An 18,358-nucleotide genomic window follows, 5' to 3' on the forward strand; every position below is an offset into this window, starting at 1 on the left:
TGTCTTTTCTCCATTGTATATTCTTGCCTCCTTTATCAAAGATAAGGTGACCATATGTGTGTGGGTTTATCTCTGGGCTTTCTGTCCTGTTCCATTGATCTATATTTCTGGTTTTGTGCCAGTACCATTCATTCACTCTTGCCTCTGTCTTCTCCATTCTGCTGTTGAGTTCATTTTGTACGTTTTTATTTTGGTTACTGTTCTAAAATTTCCATTTGTTTTTTTTTTATACCTTCAATTTTCTATTTTAACATTTGTTGCAAGGTAAGTGACTGTTCAATCATTTTTGTAATAGCTGCTTTAACTTCTTCGTTGGATAATTCCAACATTGATTTCATTTCAGCCTTGGTATCTGTTGATTGTTTTTCATCTGGAAGTTGAAATTTTTGTGGCACTTTACCAAGTAATTTGGATTGTAGCTTGGACATTTTGAATATTATATCATGAGATTCTGGGTCTTGTTTAGATTCTATGGTGAATGCCATTCTTTTTGTTTTAGCAGGCAATGAACCTGATTAGATGCAGAATGCAGTCACCGGTCCACCTTCTGTGGACTGTGGTTCCAGTGTCAGTTCAGTTTTCAAGAACTGCAGTTCTTGTGATCTAAGATTTATGTGACCTGGTCTGGAACCTAGGCAATCTGGGACCTAGTCAATTGGATAGTTTAGTTCTGAAGTTCTTTTGGTATGCTAAATAGGATCAGATCCAAGCATTAGTGACTTGAGAGTGAACTTTGGGGTTCATAATCAACTTTACAACGTTGCTTTCCTCCCTCTCTATGATCTCCTCACTACTTCCTGGTTCCCTAGGCTCCCTTTCTTTAGTCCTCTGGCTAGAAACTTAGACTTCTGTTTACTCTGTTGCTCTGTGTCTCATACCTTCATGATTGGACCTACATCCTGACCTATATGGAGGGGGGATAGAGGAAAAAAGCAAGAGAGGTTTTCGCTACCCTCTTGAAATCATAACTCTGTCAAACAAACAGAGAAAAATTCTCCTCTCTCAGTTGTAGTTCTTGTGGGTTTCTGTAGTTGCTGGCCATTACTACAGGATTGTCTAGGGGAAGTCTTTGGAAGCCAATGGGAAGCCTTTGCTCCAAATGATATAACTGCAAATGTAGTAACTTTGTCTTGATTTGAAGTTCTGAGGAAATCAATATGACCTGTGTACAAATTATTGCTCAAGGGGAAGTAGTATGATGATGCACATACAGGACAGATAACCCCTGTAAAGTTGAACAACAATCTTATCTAACTTAATGCCTAGGGTGGAAAAACAGTGATGGCTAATCAGACAGACCTTATTTCTAATTTTAGAAGCAGTTACAATGTTTTCAAAAGTCCAGGCCAAATGGCAGGATTCTAATTGCTGTGAAACTATACCTATGCTTAGATGTGAATCTTAACTTCTTGTTTACTTGTACAGTGAGTGTCACCCTTTTAAAATATTATATGTACCTAAAGTCAGGAAATACTTTGGAGAATGCTTTTGTTTTCATATTATTTTGTTTTCAATCCTTTGACTTTAGCAGGGACTGTCTTTCAAAGAGTACAATTCACTTTAACAATCCATACAGAACCATTTTTCAAAGAGGTGCTAAACTTTATATTGTAAGCATAATTCATCCATTTTTTTCAATAAATTTTGATTGTTTAAACTGTGCCAGACTTGATGCCTTTGAGTATTGTCACACTGTTACCATTATTACTCCTCTTGGTTATAGGAATTTATTAGATAAAGTTGAATTATTCATTTACATGTTGGTAGCTTGTGCTAAGCCTGAACTTCATGGTAGATATTTTTTTAAGTCTGGAAGTAGAGCTGGATGAGCTGACAGATTGTTTGAATGAGCTTGAATCCTATTAAAATGTTTTCTTTTCTGCATACAGAATGAAAAATACTAGATTGCTGTCATTTTATCTACATTTGTTAGACCTGCCTGCTTCTCTCTTGTCTTTATTGTTTCTCTGGTCTAGAGTAATGAAAAGTTTGCTTATTGCCATATCATGGGAAATGAGATTGAATAAGGAGGGAAGGCAAAGCATTATGAGTTGCTAAAGTTGTTCAGAGGAATTTGTATTTGATGAGCATTTAGAGAGCCACTTGATTCCTGAGCTGAAGGAATAAAAATGGAAACTGGGAAGCTTACTTTGTTAGTATAACACAGGGTGGCTTCTGGGGGGAAGGAAGGCAAAAACTCTAGATAAAGAAAGATTGGGTAGTGAACTATTTTAGTAAATAACTTGCCTAAGCCTGTATGTAAACAGAAGAGGCTGCTCTAAGGGGGTGTTGATAGGCCACTGTGGACTTACAGTAGGCCAGAGGCTAATTCCAGAGAACACAGGAAAGGCAGGGCAGGGAGTCCCTGGCAGGTGCTGTAGCTCTAGCAGGTCAAAGTCCACTATGCAGAATGGCAAGCAGAAGGTAATCGGGAAACCAGGTTAGGGGAAATGTTTTTAAAGGGCCTGGACAGGAGTCTGATTCAGCAGAAATTCCTTGTACTTCCTGCCTGAGGCCAGAATTGTTTTTGTGGTGTGTTGTGAGTGTGTGTTGAAATGGAGGTGGCTAGAGCTGGGCAAGGAATAGATGGAAGTCAGTTCCTCAGAGTGACTGCGTACAGTTATCAATGAAGTACTAGAGTAGGGCAGTGAGAATGGAAAGGTGAATTTAAAAGATTTGCAAAGAATTGTTGCAGGGAGGGGGACCCCTTCCAGGGCCCGAGAGTGGGCTGTCGTCTAATACTCGGAAATGAATTGTTCAAGGAGACACGTGCTGACAAAGCAGGAGACTTTACTGGGAAGGGGCGCCTGGGTGGAGAGCAGCAGGGTAAGGGAACCCAGGAGAACTGCTCTGCCACGTGGCTTGCCGTCTCGGGTTTTACGGTAATTGGTTTAGTTTCCGGGTTGTCTCTGGCCAGTCACTCTGCCTCAGGGTCCTTCCTGGTGGTGCGTGCATCGCTCAGCCAAGATGGATTCCAGCGAGGAGGATTCTGGGAGGGTAGTAGGACACACGGACTGGCGTCTCCTCTCTCCTTTTGACCCTTCCCGAATTCTTCCGGTTGGTGGTAGCTTGTTAGTTCCGCGTTCCTTACCAGGACCTCCTGTTATAGGATAACTCATGCAAGTGGTTGCTGTGATGCCTGGGCAGGGTGGGCGGTTTCAGTCAGTGGTTCCCCTAACAGAATGAGGAGGACTTTGTGATAGGGGATTCAGGAAACGGGGGTGTGGCAAAGGCGACGTTTAGATTTCTAAGAATTCTGTAAGGGATTCTGACAGAAATGGTAGTTGAAAAGAGATCTGAGTGGGAAAGGTAAATGTATTCTTTTTGTTGAATTTGAGATGCTGGTAGTTCTACCACAGTTGTGACAAGAATCAAGCCACCGATGGCCTTTGATTAACTCCACAAACTAGGGAGGAGTGAAGCAATATTACTAGGAGCTACAGAAATGGTTAGAAAGGAAGTGGAAGAAGCACATGTAGACCACATGTAAGATGCTTGACAACAGACACACTGAGGATGAAGCCCTCATTGTGTGGCAAAGGTTGATAGTAGGAAGAGGCTGCCTTGTAAGAGTATGTTTCAGAAGGTGGGATGAGTGGGATCTGGGGTTTTGTGGAGAAGTTACTAAAAAAACAGAATTTCTTCTGATTAGAGGGAAAAAATTTGGAAGGATAATGGAGGCTCATGTCAGCTGTTTTTGGTCTTCATTTCCTATAAGCTGAGATCATAGGGAATGAGGTGAGAGAACAATCTGGGGTTAATGGTAATGTCTGGAAATACTTCAAGACTAGTTTATGAGGTAAAATAATGAGTAGGAGGATCCACAATGAGGATCTTCACAATGTCAAGACATTTCCAAGTCTCCTACCATCTCCTCTTTCCTGATCAATTTTGCTGTTTCTGGGCCCTGAGAATCATTCTTTCCCTTCCATTCCTTAAGTCCTCCAGAATCTGTTCCAAGAACTATTAAATTCACAGTGTTCTTTTCAGTTCATCAAACTAATAGACACAATTCAGGTAAAGATTTTTAAACAGAAATTTTATTGGAAGAATTTTGATACAATTGTTTATCATTCTTTTTAAATACATCTGAGGTTAAACAAAATATATACATGAATGTCTTCAAGTAGAAAAAAGTGAAATATACATTATGAATTTGTTATGTTGTTCTTAGGCAAATCATAATTGCTCACTTTAACATATTCAAACCAAATTACAACATAGTCTTTGACATGCCAACCTAGGCTTGTACTCAAACGTTTATTTAGAAATGTTTTGATGCCATACTCTTCACCATAGGAATCAAACCCAAATTGAAACTGGGCCATATGTTTAGAAACCATTAAAGACAGGGAGGTAAAGAGTTGTAGGGGTGTTTAGAATAGGATTTGGCAATTTTTCATTCACAGTATTTCTGATATAAAAGACCCATTCTGTGTATTGATCAAAGTCACAAATGTTGGGGCAAAACATCACTTGGGCAGAAATATCACTGAATTTGCTATTAGAGGAAGCAATGAGATGATTACTTGGCAAGCTCTTGACAGGATATGTCTAGTTCAGAATAGAATCTTCATTGAGCCTAATCGATGCATGATATATGATACATAAAACTCAAATACTAAAATTCAAAATAAAGCTTTTTTTTTTCCACTAGTGAAAAAGGGAAGTTTTACATTGGCAGCAGCAATGAAAAGAGATGGAAAATAAGTAAAGAAATAAAAAGAAGCTCTACTGAAATTTAGTATTTAGAGGGGAAAAAGAGAAGATAAAAACTATCTTAGGAATGTTTAAATCACTTACATGTTTAAATCACAATACATGTAGTGTTGTTTTTTATAGAAGTACCTTCAAGATATACCTTTGAAAGAGCTTTGGATGAAAATACATCTGGGATAAATGAAATAGAATGTTATACACAGGTCCTTAAAGTAATAGGAATATGGCAATTTTCTATAAAAACAAAGGAGAGTGTAGTTTCTCATTTGGCTATACAAAATATAAAAATTCAAGTGACCCAGGTTCCACAGTCCCAGTTCTACAAATTTCCTGTCCAACAGCATGCAAAATGGAAAACATCTCGATATTTCCACTGTTCCTGTATTAAAATGAAGGAGCAGCTAGCTTACAGGGCTACTTGAAAAAAAAAATGGCCAAAGTGAATATAAAGTCAATTATTTGTGCAAAAATGCCAAAGAAAAGCTGAGATGTCTTCTGTAATAAACAGTAAATTACTGGTTTACCTGTCCCCAGTCCTTGTGTATCCACTGCTGTCTACAATATTTACTCACTGGTTATCCAAACATTTACTAAGTGCGTAAGTGTTAATTCATGCTAAGTTTGGTGACAATAGGATGTATGAGACAAAGACATTCTTTTTTCCAGACTTTCCATCAGGATCAAAATTACAAATATTAAATTTTCAAAGCCATGGGAAGAGTTCAAAGTTAAATATTATTAAGCATAGATTACTAATTGTGAAATATATTTCTTCCTTTTGAAAAGGTGTCTATAAAATGTAATGTTGTAAATCAAATCCTATGTATCCTTCTCATGCAGTGCAAAATTATTTGTACTTCTTGGAAGACAACTTCCTACTAACTAGGTTAATGTCTCTTGGCCAGTTCAGTTTCTCTTCACACACTGGCGCTGACACTATTGAATCAGTCCCTTTTAAGCAGCTTACTCTGTGTCAAGAAAACTTACTTTTTTTTTGAAAAAGTTCTTAAAAGTGCTTAAAAGAGCTCTGATTGCTCTTTTTAGCCTGCACAGTTTAAGTTAAATGGCAAAGGTAATAAGCATAAGAGAGCATCCAAAGAAGGAATGAGTCTAACCAATGTATAGTATATATAATAAATATTCCCCTGTATCAATTTTTTCATGGTGATGGTTCATGATTTTATAGGAGAGTGTGTTTAGATCTGCTACAACTTCTTGAACCTTTAAATCATTGTGGAATGACATACAAAAAAGAGTAGTTGTCACCAAGAAGTACTGGATCTAGAGTCAGTGCTCTACCACTGGCTGTCCCCCAGTTAGGTCATTTACACTCTCTCGAAACAGCTTCCTCATCTGTAAAATGGAGTTATGAATTAATTCCTTCCTCACAAGAATGTTAGGAGAATCAGAAGATAAAATATATCTGGAAAAGATCTATGGATCAAAATCATGGAAAAATCTTTCTTTATAAAAATATGAGGATTTTAAATGTGATAACATGAAAAAGGCCATACAAAGAGCCTGATACATAAACACTTAATAAAAGTTAACCCCACCCTTTCTGAATAATTTGTAGTCAGGAAATGGTTAAACATAAACCAAAGACACCCTCATCAAAGACACTGATTTGACTTTTAAATAGAACTATACTTCTCTGCAAATACTTTTTCTGATACACAATTTTTCATTGTCTTAATTCTATCATAGAGGTCTGGATCACTAAGGCTTTTGGGGATTGTGTCTTGAATCCTCTATGAATAAAACTTTTATTGAATCTTCTTTAAAGAATAAAATAATTTCCTTTTTTGTCAAAGTTCTGGTGAAGTGGAAAATAATTTGTTTCGAAGATAGTGACAGAAAGAAAAAAAATTTAACATTCTCTTTTCTTTTTTTAACTTTCTTAAGGTAATGCTTTTAATGAAGAGTTGAAAGTAGCAGTTTAACATCTGGGATTCTGATAAGACTTCAACATTTTACCCTATTAAAATTTTTGTTTTATTCTGTACAACATTTAATGCCCAATTTTGTGTGGCTCTGAGAATAATGTTAAGAATTCAAGAGCTCTCCAGTGACTGAAAACTTAACAAGGATGAAATGACCTATGAATTAGCCTGGTTTCTAAAAAGCACCAATTCACAGAATTTAAACAAAATAAAGAAACTAAACAATCTTTAAATTGGATTTAGTCTTGGGCAATTAACAAAAAAATTTACTCACAAGTTAAAAGTATCCAATGCACACCTGTCACTATTTAAAAAAAAAAAAAATCAGAAACTGGTTCCAGAAGAGTAAAAAAGAGTAAAAAAACTAATCATATCTTTCATAAAGAATCCTATGGAAATACTATTCTAAATCTCATAATTACCTATGAAAAATAAGACAATAAAAAAACTCCATTTATAAAGTGCCTTAATGTACCAAAAATGGAGGTCAGACGTCCTTTATTTAAAAATGCTTCTTCAACACATTTACAGAATTACACTGGAGACAAAGCACAGTAAGTCCGAAAACCTGGATTCTGGTCTTGGCTTTGCCACTAATTATCTCTGTGACCTTGAATAAATGACAGCATTTCTGGGCTTCAATTTTCTCATCTGTAAAGTGAGAGGTAGAATGAGACTGCTTCTAAGGACAGTCTCCTTGGATGTAAAATTCTATGTTAAGCAATGAATTATTTTTGTTCTTAAATCCTAGCATTATATAAGAGGATGCTACCATTATTAATAACTGTAAAACTGATTATACCATGGTAGGTAAAAACATTATAGAACTCTGATCATCTGCATCTGGGGTCAACGATTTGGCTACTTTACAAAGGTGCACAAAAGTCACAGTATTTTGGTTATTGGTGTTTACCAATAGGCTTTGAAGAACGCTGGAGCATTCCAGGTACATGGGAAATGCCAGTAACATCTGTTACCACTTCCTTATGCCTCTTCAGAAGATGCCGTGGGGATGTGTGAGGAACACTGAGCTACAGATAAACTAGATACTGTCCTTCACAAAGTGCACAAGGAGTAAGCAAAATAAGGGAGCCGTACATAGGTTAAGCCCTTCATCTCGATCAATATAATCTAGATTTAAAAACACAAAACTAGTATAGGTCTATTTTTCTTTGGGGAAGTTTACTTGGCAATGTAAACATTCCCTGAGCAATACAAATTTTTTCTCCAGAGAATATTTGGTTTTTAAAATATTAGCAAAGTTATACTCAGATTTTTCCCCCCCAAGAATTAGGCCAACAATAGGGACATCCTAAATTTATAAGAATAATCAAGGAGTATTTCTCAGTGAAATTATCTACTTTAGCAATACATCTGTGCCAAGAACATTGAGAAGACAAAGTATTTCCTAAGAGGGAGAAAAAAATTCCTTTTTGTCCTGCTGCACACACAGGTTTAAGAACATTTCATTAAAGCATAAATGTTAATGCCAACCTGCTAAATGATATGAACTGGAGATCTCTTGGAACAGGTGCAAAACTAAGAGTTTCGTCTCAGTCAAATGTCCTATATATATACTCTATTCCTTATCAAAGAAAAAAACCATACTCATGCACTTGTGTATTGAGAGCGTAGTTAAATAAAGTGATTGCATATTTTGACAAGAAACTTCACTTGGAATGGAGGCCTCAGTGAAAGGCAGAATTGGATCTTCAATGTGCACTGTAAATTTTACAGGCCAGTGCAAATATTATCTCTGTATGTGAAATATCAGTACAATTTCACATAATTAGTTTTTAAAGGCACACATCTAAAATCCCCGCCTTCACCTAGATCTGTCATTTTCCACAATATGTCAAAACCTATAGAATATCGCAGGCTTCTATCAGGATTGGTAGTGGATGCAAACTTCCAAGTGACTACTTATAATGAAAAAGCAGTACCATTATCAGGACATTTCCTTTTATATTTCCCTCCTGAAACATCTTAACAATTGTTTCAGTTAAATGCATTCTATTGCAGGAATTCTTAGCTTTAGAACTGCCTGGCAGTTAAGTAAAAATGTTTTGAAAATACTACTTAATCTGCAAAAGGGGGACTATCAACAGTTCATGGCAATCTGCAGCGGTTTAGAAAAGCATGAAGAAAGCAGTCTACAGTTTTCCTAACACAGTGTATTTCATAAATTGTAGGTCAGAAATAGGTAAACAGATACATTGAAACTTAGACAAAATCAACAGTGATTTCTGCCACATCAGTGAAAAAGTGCTTATTACTGATCTACATTCTAAACATTCATTTCCATCCCACAGGGTTTTCCCCCCAACAATTTTAATTTTTCCCTTTCAGTTAAAAGGGAATATACATTGTGATAAAATGAAGTACAATGGGAAAATGTCTATCCAGAACAATTTCTTCATAAAACACAGAGAATATTTAAGTAGAACATTCAAGCACTTATCTCAAATTGCAATTTTATTTTTCAAACACACAAGAGCCTAGAAATCAACTTATTTATTAACTTCCAAGATACCTGTGTTAGGAAGAGTTCTATGTTACCACATTTACTCCGTACCTTCAATACTTCAAAGTCAATAAAATGCTGCTTTAGGAGTCCTGAAAGCAACTGTACTTGTGTAACACTTGCACAGGTAAATGTATGACTTGGCATTTGAAGAATGAAAAAGCAAAATAACATTGTCACAACCATTTCTGCCTTCACTCTACATGCCTTTTCCTTTCATTAATAGAATCTATAAAAACAGCAAGGAGAGATATACGAAAGTTCATCACAGACACAGTAGCTTTTATAGAAATTTGGAATTTAGCAGATGTTTTAAGTAAGTCAAAACACCCGTCTGTATAACAGAAGCATTTGCAAAGTTTTGAAAACACAGTACACAAAATAATTTAATGTAATAACTGAATTTGATTTAAAAAGCAAAATAATACCTTTTATTTTTTGATGGGATAAAGCAATAAAAGGCAGATTTTTATATATCTAAACCTATGCTGCAAGTACACAAAAAGACATCTGTATACATTACTAACAAGAGTCTTATTTTGTACAGAATACAGAATACCCATTTAAAAAAAAACCACATGCATGACCTTTGATGGTACATTTCTATGCTGGCAAATACATTTTCTGATACAAAGGCACTTTGAAAACCCAATATGGTTTGGTTCATAAGTTTGCAAGGTACAAACAATTTTACAAACGTGATTATACTGAAGAACGTCAACAATTGTGACATTACATATAAAGCAGATTTCCATTTTTCTTTTTCTTTTTTTTTTAAAAAATAACACTGGTTTTCTGGGAATGAAAGCAGTGGTTTCCAGCAGCTTCAGTGAAGACATTCCAGATGATTAGAGGCCCACTGTCTGAATTTCTTACTGGCTAGGATGAGGGGTGGGAGTGAGGGCATTTGAAATGAAAAAATAAAGGAAACAAACAAACAGAAAGCAATACCCTGGAACAAAACTAGAAACCTCAGAAATCAAAACGGTTTGGAGGGAAGAAGCACAGAAGACCAAAAGTCCAGGAGAGATCCTCTTAATTCTGATCCCTTAGTTGTAAACTCCTGGCGGAGCACAATCGGCTGACTCTACCTGGTCTACTTGGTACTGGGGAGTTGTAGTGATGATTTCTCTTTTTAAAAAGCTAGGTACCATGATCAGGATTGTACAGTACCAGAAAAAATTAGGTCCCCCCAAAAGCATAATTTCTTTTCATTCATTTATATGGCAGCAAAGTCAATCTGTACATAAAGCTGTCTCACTCCGGCCTGAAAAGTTAAAAAAAAAAAAAATTAGAAAATCAAACAAACCGATAATAGACTATACATTTCAGAAAAGTAGTAGGAAAAAAAATTTCTTTTTTTTTTTTTTTTTTTTTTTGAAAAAGGGAAGAATTATTTTTCTTTTCTGTCTTTGGGAAAGAATTCTCCATTTTTCATCATAAAGTGCCAATAATTTTATTTTAGAAACAAGTATGTTAATAAGTTGCAAAAAAGATTCTCCATTTAGCCCTACAAAAGAAAGCTATGCTACTAATTACATGCCCTGCCCAAGTGAATTTTGGAAAAATGAGGTTACCCAGCTACCATTATTCTGCTAGAAAACACCACAGTGCTTGACTAGTTGGCTACTAAAATCATAAATCTATCCAGTCTAAATCTTCCTATGATAAATGATTTTAAACACTGAAATAAGCATAACCATCTACTGGTTATTGAATTACTTTACACTCCAACTCCTCTTTTCAATTTTGGATATAAAATTGCTATTCAAGGACACTGTTCTCAAAATTGCCCCCATCTCTCCTGTTTTATCAATTTTTCTATATTTGCTGTCTATAATTCCTTTACTCTCTTCTCTCTTGAACTCATTTCAACCAAACTTTTGCTGCCAACCACTTCCCAAAACTGTCAAGGTCACCTCTAAATCGCTTAGACCAGTGCTCAATTCTCAGTCTTCATCTTAGTAATGAATCTAGCAGCAAGGACACGGACGATCACTTCCTCCTACTGAAACACTTTTCCTGCTCTTGGCTTCCAGAGAATACTTGCTGGTTGCCCTTTTACCTCACTTATCAATCTTTCTCAGTCTCCTTTGCGGGTTCTTCCTCCTGTCTCTGAATACTAAACACGCAAATACCCAAAGGCTTAGTCCTCAGATACCTTCTTTTTTGACACTTGTCCCCTAGATGGTCTCACCCAGTATCCAGACTTTCAGTACCGTCTACATGCTCACACCTTTTGTAGACTGGAACCTACCTACCATCTACCTGACAGTTCTACTTGGATGTCTGACAAGCATCGAAACACAGCCAAATTGATCCCTATTTCCTCCCCTCAAAACTGTTGATCCTATATCTTCTCGGGCTCAATTCCTTCCTCAATGCTGCAACTTAAAGACCTTTCTTTCTCTCATACCCAACCCATTAGCAAAACCTGTTTGCCTTACCTTCAAAATAACGCAAATACAGAATCCGATCACTTTACATCACCTCCATTGCTATCCCCTGGCCCAAGTCACTATCATCTCTTCCCTACATTTTGTAACTGCCTCTGATCTCGTTTTCACTCTTTTACCTTTGCCCTCCTTTGGTCTGTTTCCAGCAGAGCAACTATAGTGCTGTCACTCCATCACTCAAACCCTACAACAGCTTACCTTCCTCAGTCCTTAGCCCAGAGTCCTACAATGGCCTTTCAAAGCTTTCCCATGATCTGGCCCCTATTACCTCTCTGATCTCATCTCTTACTTCTCTCCCTCTGTTGACTCTGTTCCAGCCACACTGGGCCCTCTGCCTGGAACAAAGTTCCTCGAGATTGCCACATGACATACTCCCTTTCCTGTCATATCTCTACTCAGATGTCAGTGAGGCTTATCCCGACCACCCTATTAAAAAATGAATTCAATTCATTCATCCAACAAATACATTTTGTGCATCTGTTGGAATCCAGACACTCTTCTGTCCCCCGGGAATGCAACAGCCAACAAAATAGGTAAAAAATACCCTTGCCCTCATGGAGTTTATAAGCTGTTGGGAACTAGGAAGGAGGGGAGATGATAAACAAGCAAGTAAATATAGTATGTCAGATGAGATGATGAGATAGATATTCTCTATCTATCTCTATTATCTATCAAAAGAACAAAAAACAAAAACAAAGCTTGGTGCAAGAGATGGTAAATGCCTCAGCACCCCCAGTCTCCCTACCCTGCTCTCCCTATCTATAACGCTTATCACTTTCTAATATATCATAAAACTTATTTGCTGTGATGCTGTTGATTGTCACTCTCCAATGATAATGTCCGAGATAAAAGGACTGTGTCTGTCTTTTGCTGCTGACTCTCAGAACCTCAAGTAGTGCCAAGCACACAGTAAATGATCAATAAATACCTGTTGGATGAACTGAAATTCTATTAATTTCCTTCTTTCAAATAAAAAAACAATTTTTAAAGATTAAAGCATACAATCAGTTACAATAAGCACTTTCTTGTCAGCAACATAGAATGAAGAGTAAAGTGGAACTTCTAAGAGAAAGAAAAGCCGGAGTGGGGGATAAAATAATAACGCTACCTTCTCCCAGGAATTTCTGGGCTCCTGAAAGCATTACTTTCTAGCATGGCTTTTTTTCTAGCATTCCAGTCGGAGGGCTCTGCCCAGCACTAATGAATGTCTAAGGAGTCAGGAGCTGCTCTAGTGGAATAAAAAGCTGGAAAAGACCCCAGTAGCTTTCCAGCACAGAAAACATGCTAGCATTTTTGCCTCATTAAAAAAAAAAGAAAAAGAAAGAAAAGAAAAATCCTTGCTGTGGTAAAGTTAACGTTCTCTGAAAATACATTGAATTGCATGCACTCAAAGAGTTTTGTGGCAGAAAAAAGACAGAACTTAACATCTGTATGATTTTAAACTAAAAACTGAAACAGAATCTCAGTTTTCCTAATTTTAAAAGTGTTGATAAATACCAATCCTACTTATCTCACAAAACTGTTATATCGTCATCCAATATTTGACAAACATTTAATAAATCCTTGCTACATATCAGGCACTACTGTAAGGATCATATGTGAATATACAAGAAAGGATTCTTACATGCTATAAAAAATAAATTATTATGATTGATTATATTTGATTTACTCAACCCAGATGGGCCCCGTAATAACTATACTTAGGAGCCCTTCTGCAAAATTCTTGTGTATCTAACCTTAGGAGAAAACAACTATTGCCCAAATAAACTGGCTTAATTTCTTTTCTCTTTAACAAAATTGTTAATGAAAGAAAAATGGACAAGGTAAGTTGGGCTCCCATTATTATCTCTGCCACTTTCCTAACAGCCCCCCCACTATATACAGTGAAGATGGTAATAAGAAATGAGGTAGCCCAAGGCAATAAAAAAGAAAGAGGAAAAACAAAGAGGCTAGGTAAATTGATCTTTGCATAATCACAAGTTAATTACTCAAGCTGGTATCTTTCCCCAGAGGGCCTACTGCTTTACACAAAAGCCCAGTCTAACAGAAAAAGTCATTTTGTTTCATCCATCTGGCTGGATGGGAACACCTTTAAGTCTTCCAGCTTCCCATTTTCCTTTCTCAATTTCCTTCAACGTAGAGAGAAAAAGTGGAATTTCCAAAGACTCCTTTAGGAAGTCACCTACTTCCTGAATGCAAACTAGGTTTTCTTTTTTTTGGCAGTACGCGGGCCTCTCACTGTCGTGGCCTCTCCCGTTGCGGAGCACAGGCTCCGGACGCGCAGGCTCAGCGGCCATGGCTCACGGGCCCAGCCGCTCCGCGGCATGTGGGATCTCCCCGGACCGGGGCGCGAACCCGCGTCCCCCGCATCGGCAGGCGGACTCTCAACCACTGCGCCACCAGGGAAGCCCCAAACTAGGTTTTCTATACAGTTTATCCACACGACAAAGACATGACAAATACTCCAGCAGATCAAAACAGTGCTCAGTTCCATTAAATATTCTACCTACCACTGGGATGACACTAAGGCCGGCTGAGGGTTGTCCTCAAAAAAAGTGAAAACCATAGAATACTTGTTGTGTCTTATATCCTGAGAATCATGTATAAACCATAATTCAGTTAAAACTATTTTAAGTTGGAAAGACAGTTATTTTTAACATCCATGCTTCTAAGAAAATAAGTGTTAACCTGAAATCATAGACTTAGAATACTCTCTATAAATACTCATTGCTGTAGAAAGGAAGACAAATCAGCAGTAAAAATTTAGAAAAATAAATAAGAATATGGCTAAAGAAAAGTACTGGGTTGTTTGTATTTCTCTACCAATTCTCAAAAACTGCAGAAACTTTCTACTTTAATTTTTGACTCAATGTAGAATATTAGTCTTTATCCCTTAAAAATGAATTCTTGAAAAACTGCCTTACTCTTACATGTGAAAACTGAATCATCTCAGAATTCGTGAAATAGTGACTTAATATGATGAAATTACAAGTCATGAACAATAACTTGGGTCTGGGTTCCTTTTTCTGTAAACTGGGGATAATACCCCACCTGTGCTGCAGGTAGATTAATACGTTAGGTGCCTATCGCAGTGCCTGGCATGTGGCGGGCTCTTAATAAGGCTAGCTGCTGCTGCTATTATTTCCACCATCATCAACCAATGAACACTTAACCCCTGTGGATTAATTAAAAACAATCAATAATTCTAAAAGATTAAAACCCCCTACAAGCAGGAAGGGTGGAAAACTAGCTAGCCACCCGGAAAGGCACAGATAGCTTCTTCTACTCCCTACTGTCAGAGACAGGAAGGGATCATGCACGCAGGACAGCGGTGGAGGTGGGAGGTCCTGAATCTTGGGGAACTCTCATCTGGGTTAGTGAGGAGGCTTTTTGGTTCCTTCCTGGCGATCAGTGTTAACTTCTATTTTGAGGCTAGAAAATAGAGCACAGAAAGCTGAAGCAGGAAGCTAGGGGTTTAGGACTTAATAGGTATAACAGAAACAGGCAGAAGAGAAGATGGAAGATATCAAGGTACAATTTCTATCAAGGAGTAAATAATATGCATTAGCCTTGATTGTCTTTTCTGCTTTGTGGAACTGAGGAGGGTAATGAACCCAAGCATATTCTAGATTTTTCTTCAAACTTTATTTCTAACTAAAGTGTATTAAAAAAATTAACAGATGGTATCAGCCAGTTTAAAACAAGAAACATAAATGATAAATTGCCTTCCTCATCCAGTATCCCACATCCACTTCCTGTTCATCTACTAAACATAAATAATAAGTTTTCTATTTCATCTGTTCCCAAATGATAAATCATTTTTAAAAAGTTAGTGCACGCTGTGGAAAGGAGAGGGACTTTTTCTATGTCAACAAAAAACCCTGTAGTTTAAAAACTGGATTTTTTTTTTTTTTTTTTTTTTTTGTGGTATGCGGGCCTCCCTCTGCTGTGGCCTCTCCCGTTGCGGAGCACAGGCTCCGGACGCGCAGGCTCAGCGGCCATGGCTCACGGGCCCAGCCGCTCCGCGGCATGTGGGATCCTCCCAGACCGGGGCGCGAACCCGGTTCCCCTGCATCGGCAGGCGGACGCGCAACCACTGCGCCACCAGGGAAGCCCCGGCTGGATTATTACTTATCTAATAATCCCAAAGGAATCAAAGTACTGAAGAGACTTCTACCAATTCACTAGTATTGCTCTATATTCGTGATAGCAAGCCAACTACCTTAGCCATTCATGATTAAGTGATAACTATGGAACATGAGAATAAAAAGACATGCTTAATGTACAGTTCCAAAACAGTCGCAAAGCTTATAGTTTTATAAACAAAACAAAATGTTATAATTCTCAAACTTACGTTAACCTTTTCAAAGCTAACCCCATATAAATTTTAACAAGAACAACTTTTTAACCAAAAAAAAAATTTTAATTCCAATTTAAGATCAGCTATAAGAAAAATACATTAAAATGTCATAGAACCACAAAGCATTGAGAAAATCCTTCTTTTGGTCTTTTGGAACTAAGGCCACCAGTATTTCAAGTCTTTCTACAAGAAATGTACTTAAAGGATTAGTGTAATTTTTTTCTTAAAAATGGAGCAATTTGAGTTTTATTACTTTTGATAAGTAGAATCTATGATTAAGATATAATTTAAAATTTTTAAAAAACGTAAAAAATTTTAAATTTCATTTCATGAATTGCAAATGTTACTGCAAGGCCTTGGATATACTCATAGCATAATGAATATGCATAACTAGGGCATAAGCAGAAAAGGAAAATAAATTAATAAAAAACTTGTTTTGCATACATCAGAACCAAAACAACTATCACAAAACAACTTTACAATCATTAAATGTATGGAATGAAAATCCTAAGATGACTTCCCTCTGCCTGCTGGGAAAAATGAGTTGAACCATTTTCACTGCAAACCTAAGAGAGTCCCTAGTCTCTGCAAGGAATGAAATCAAGTGGGCTTGACCTTAGCTGATAAAAAGGCTTAAAATATGTTTTAGAGCTTAAAATTTTCAAAACCCAAATACAGTTTCTAAAACCAAAGAAGAAGCTGAGTAAACTTTCAACTTCAGCCATTTTAAAAGCCAAGATTTCTAAGGTTACCAGAAGAACCTCCCTCCACCTACTTCAATTACAACTTCAGCAGTTCTAAGCACAGACACAGCTGCTCGCGCATTTCTAAACCTATAAATTGCATTCCTTCTCAGAGGGAAAATTAAGTGACTTAAGTGCCAAAGTCTTAGGACAGTATGAGGTATCCTAGAGGTGGACAGAAGCTCAGACTGTGAGGGTGGAAGGACATGGTATAACTAGGAGAAAATCGAGACTGAAGGAGAGAATAATGATCTAGAAATGGCAGTGAAAAGCAAGGTTGTTGCTAGTCATGTTCTCCTTTTTGCCTCTGAAAAAGGGAGGAGGTGTGAGAAGGATTCAGACATATTGTGAAGGTTTCGCATGCTGCATTATGAAACTCATGGTGGTACAGACTTCTTATAATGTCTGTTATGAAAAGACAGTTCTTAAATGTCTAGAGTAAATAAGTGGTACCAGCATATAGTTTTGTAGTAGAGGAAGTCTGGCTGTTGCCTACATTATAAGATTATTTCATTAATTATTTCAAAGGAACATAACCATACATCTCTATTAGAGAAGAGAGATTGTTTAATTTATGCTAAGGTCCTGAATTTAAACTGTCAGTCTGTCCCTCTCTCTTTCTCTATCTATATGATGCTTAGAAGGGTCTTTAAGGCTTCAGAGAGAAATAACAATTGAATTGGACCTTTACATTCGAGTAGGATTTTTGTCTCACACAGATAATAGTCTGGTGGGGCTGGCGTATGAAGTACATGGCAATGAATAATAGTAGGAGAGAGGCTTGAAAAGTTAATTGTGTCATGCTAGAAAGTTTGGCCTTTATCCTGGTGGCAATGAAGAGCCACCAAACTTGCATTTTTTAACTTTTTATTTTGAAAAGGCTTAAAGTCAAAAGAATAGCACAATAAATGCATATCTACCCATCACCTGTATAAACCAATCGCAAACATTTTGCCACATTTGCCTTATTTCTCTCTATATGTATTTATTTATAATCCTTTTTACTTTTGCTGAAACATTTGAAAATTAGTTAGACATCCTGATACTTTGCCACTAAAGCCTTCAGCATGTATCTCCTAAGAATATGAGCATTCTTCTACAACCACAATACCATTATCATACCCAAGAAGTTTAACACCTACACAATTATATGAGCTATTGTGTAGTCCATATTCTAATTACCCAATAGTTTCCTTTGTGGCTGTTTCTCCCTAGTCCAAGATCCAATCAAGCACCACACATTGCATTTAATTGTGAAGTCTCCTCTAATCTAGAAGAATCCCCCATCGTTCCTTTTTTTCCTTTCATGACACTGACACTTTTTAAGAATCCAGGGTAACAGTCCACAAGGTGGGTCTGTCTGGTTGTTTATTAGTGACGGGATTCACATTAACCACTTCTGGCAAGAGTGCCACACAGGTCATGCTGTGTACTTCCCACTGCATCACATCAGGAGGGCTGGGTCAGTTTTTAAGCACAGATTTTGTGTTTTTTTTAACATTTTTATTGGAGTATAATTGCTTTACAATGTTGTGTTAGTTTCTGCTGTATAACAAAGTGAATCAGCTATACGTATACATATATCCCCATATCTCCTCCCTCTTTCGTCTCCC

General features: G+C 37.1%; 1 protein-coding gene across 3 annotated transcripts in view; it reads right to left on the reverse strand.

Moving 5' to 3' along the window:
• Positions 1-9,594: 9,594 nt before the first annotated feature.
• Positions 9,595-18,358, reverse strand: part of SLC30A7 (solute carrier family 30 member 7) — a 76,141-nt gene continuing 67,377 nt past the window's right edge. For all 3 annotated transcript variants that reach the window (XR_448270.4, XM_007115160.4, XM_007115159.4), the window contains one exon: positions 9,595-10,453. Coding sequence is in view for 2 of the 3 variants with exons in the window: in XM_007115160.4 (XP_007115222.2) it covers positions 10,406-10,453 (48 nt within the window). In the remaining variant the exon portion in view is untranslated. The remainder of the gene's footprint in view (positions 10,454-18,358) is intronic.

The sequence above is a fragment of the Physeter macrocephalus genome, chromosome 4, assembly GCF_002837175.3.
Source record: "Physeter macrocephalus isolate SW-GA chromosome 4, ASM283717v5, whole genome shotgun sequence".
Lineage (NCBI taxonomy): Eukaryota > Metazoa > Chordata > Mammalia > Artiodactyla > Physeteridae > Physeter > Physeter macrocephalus.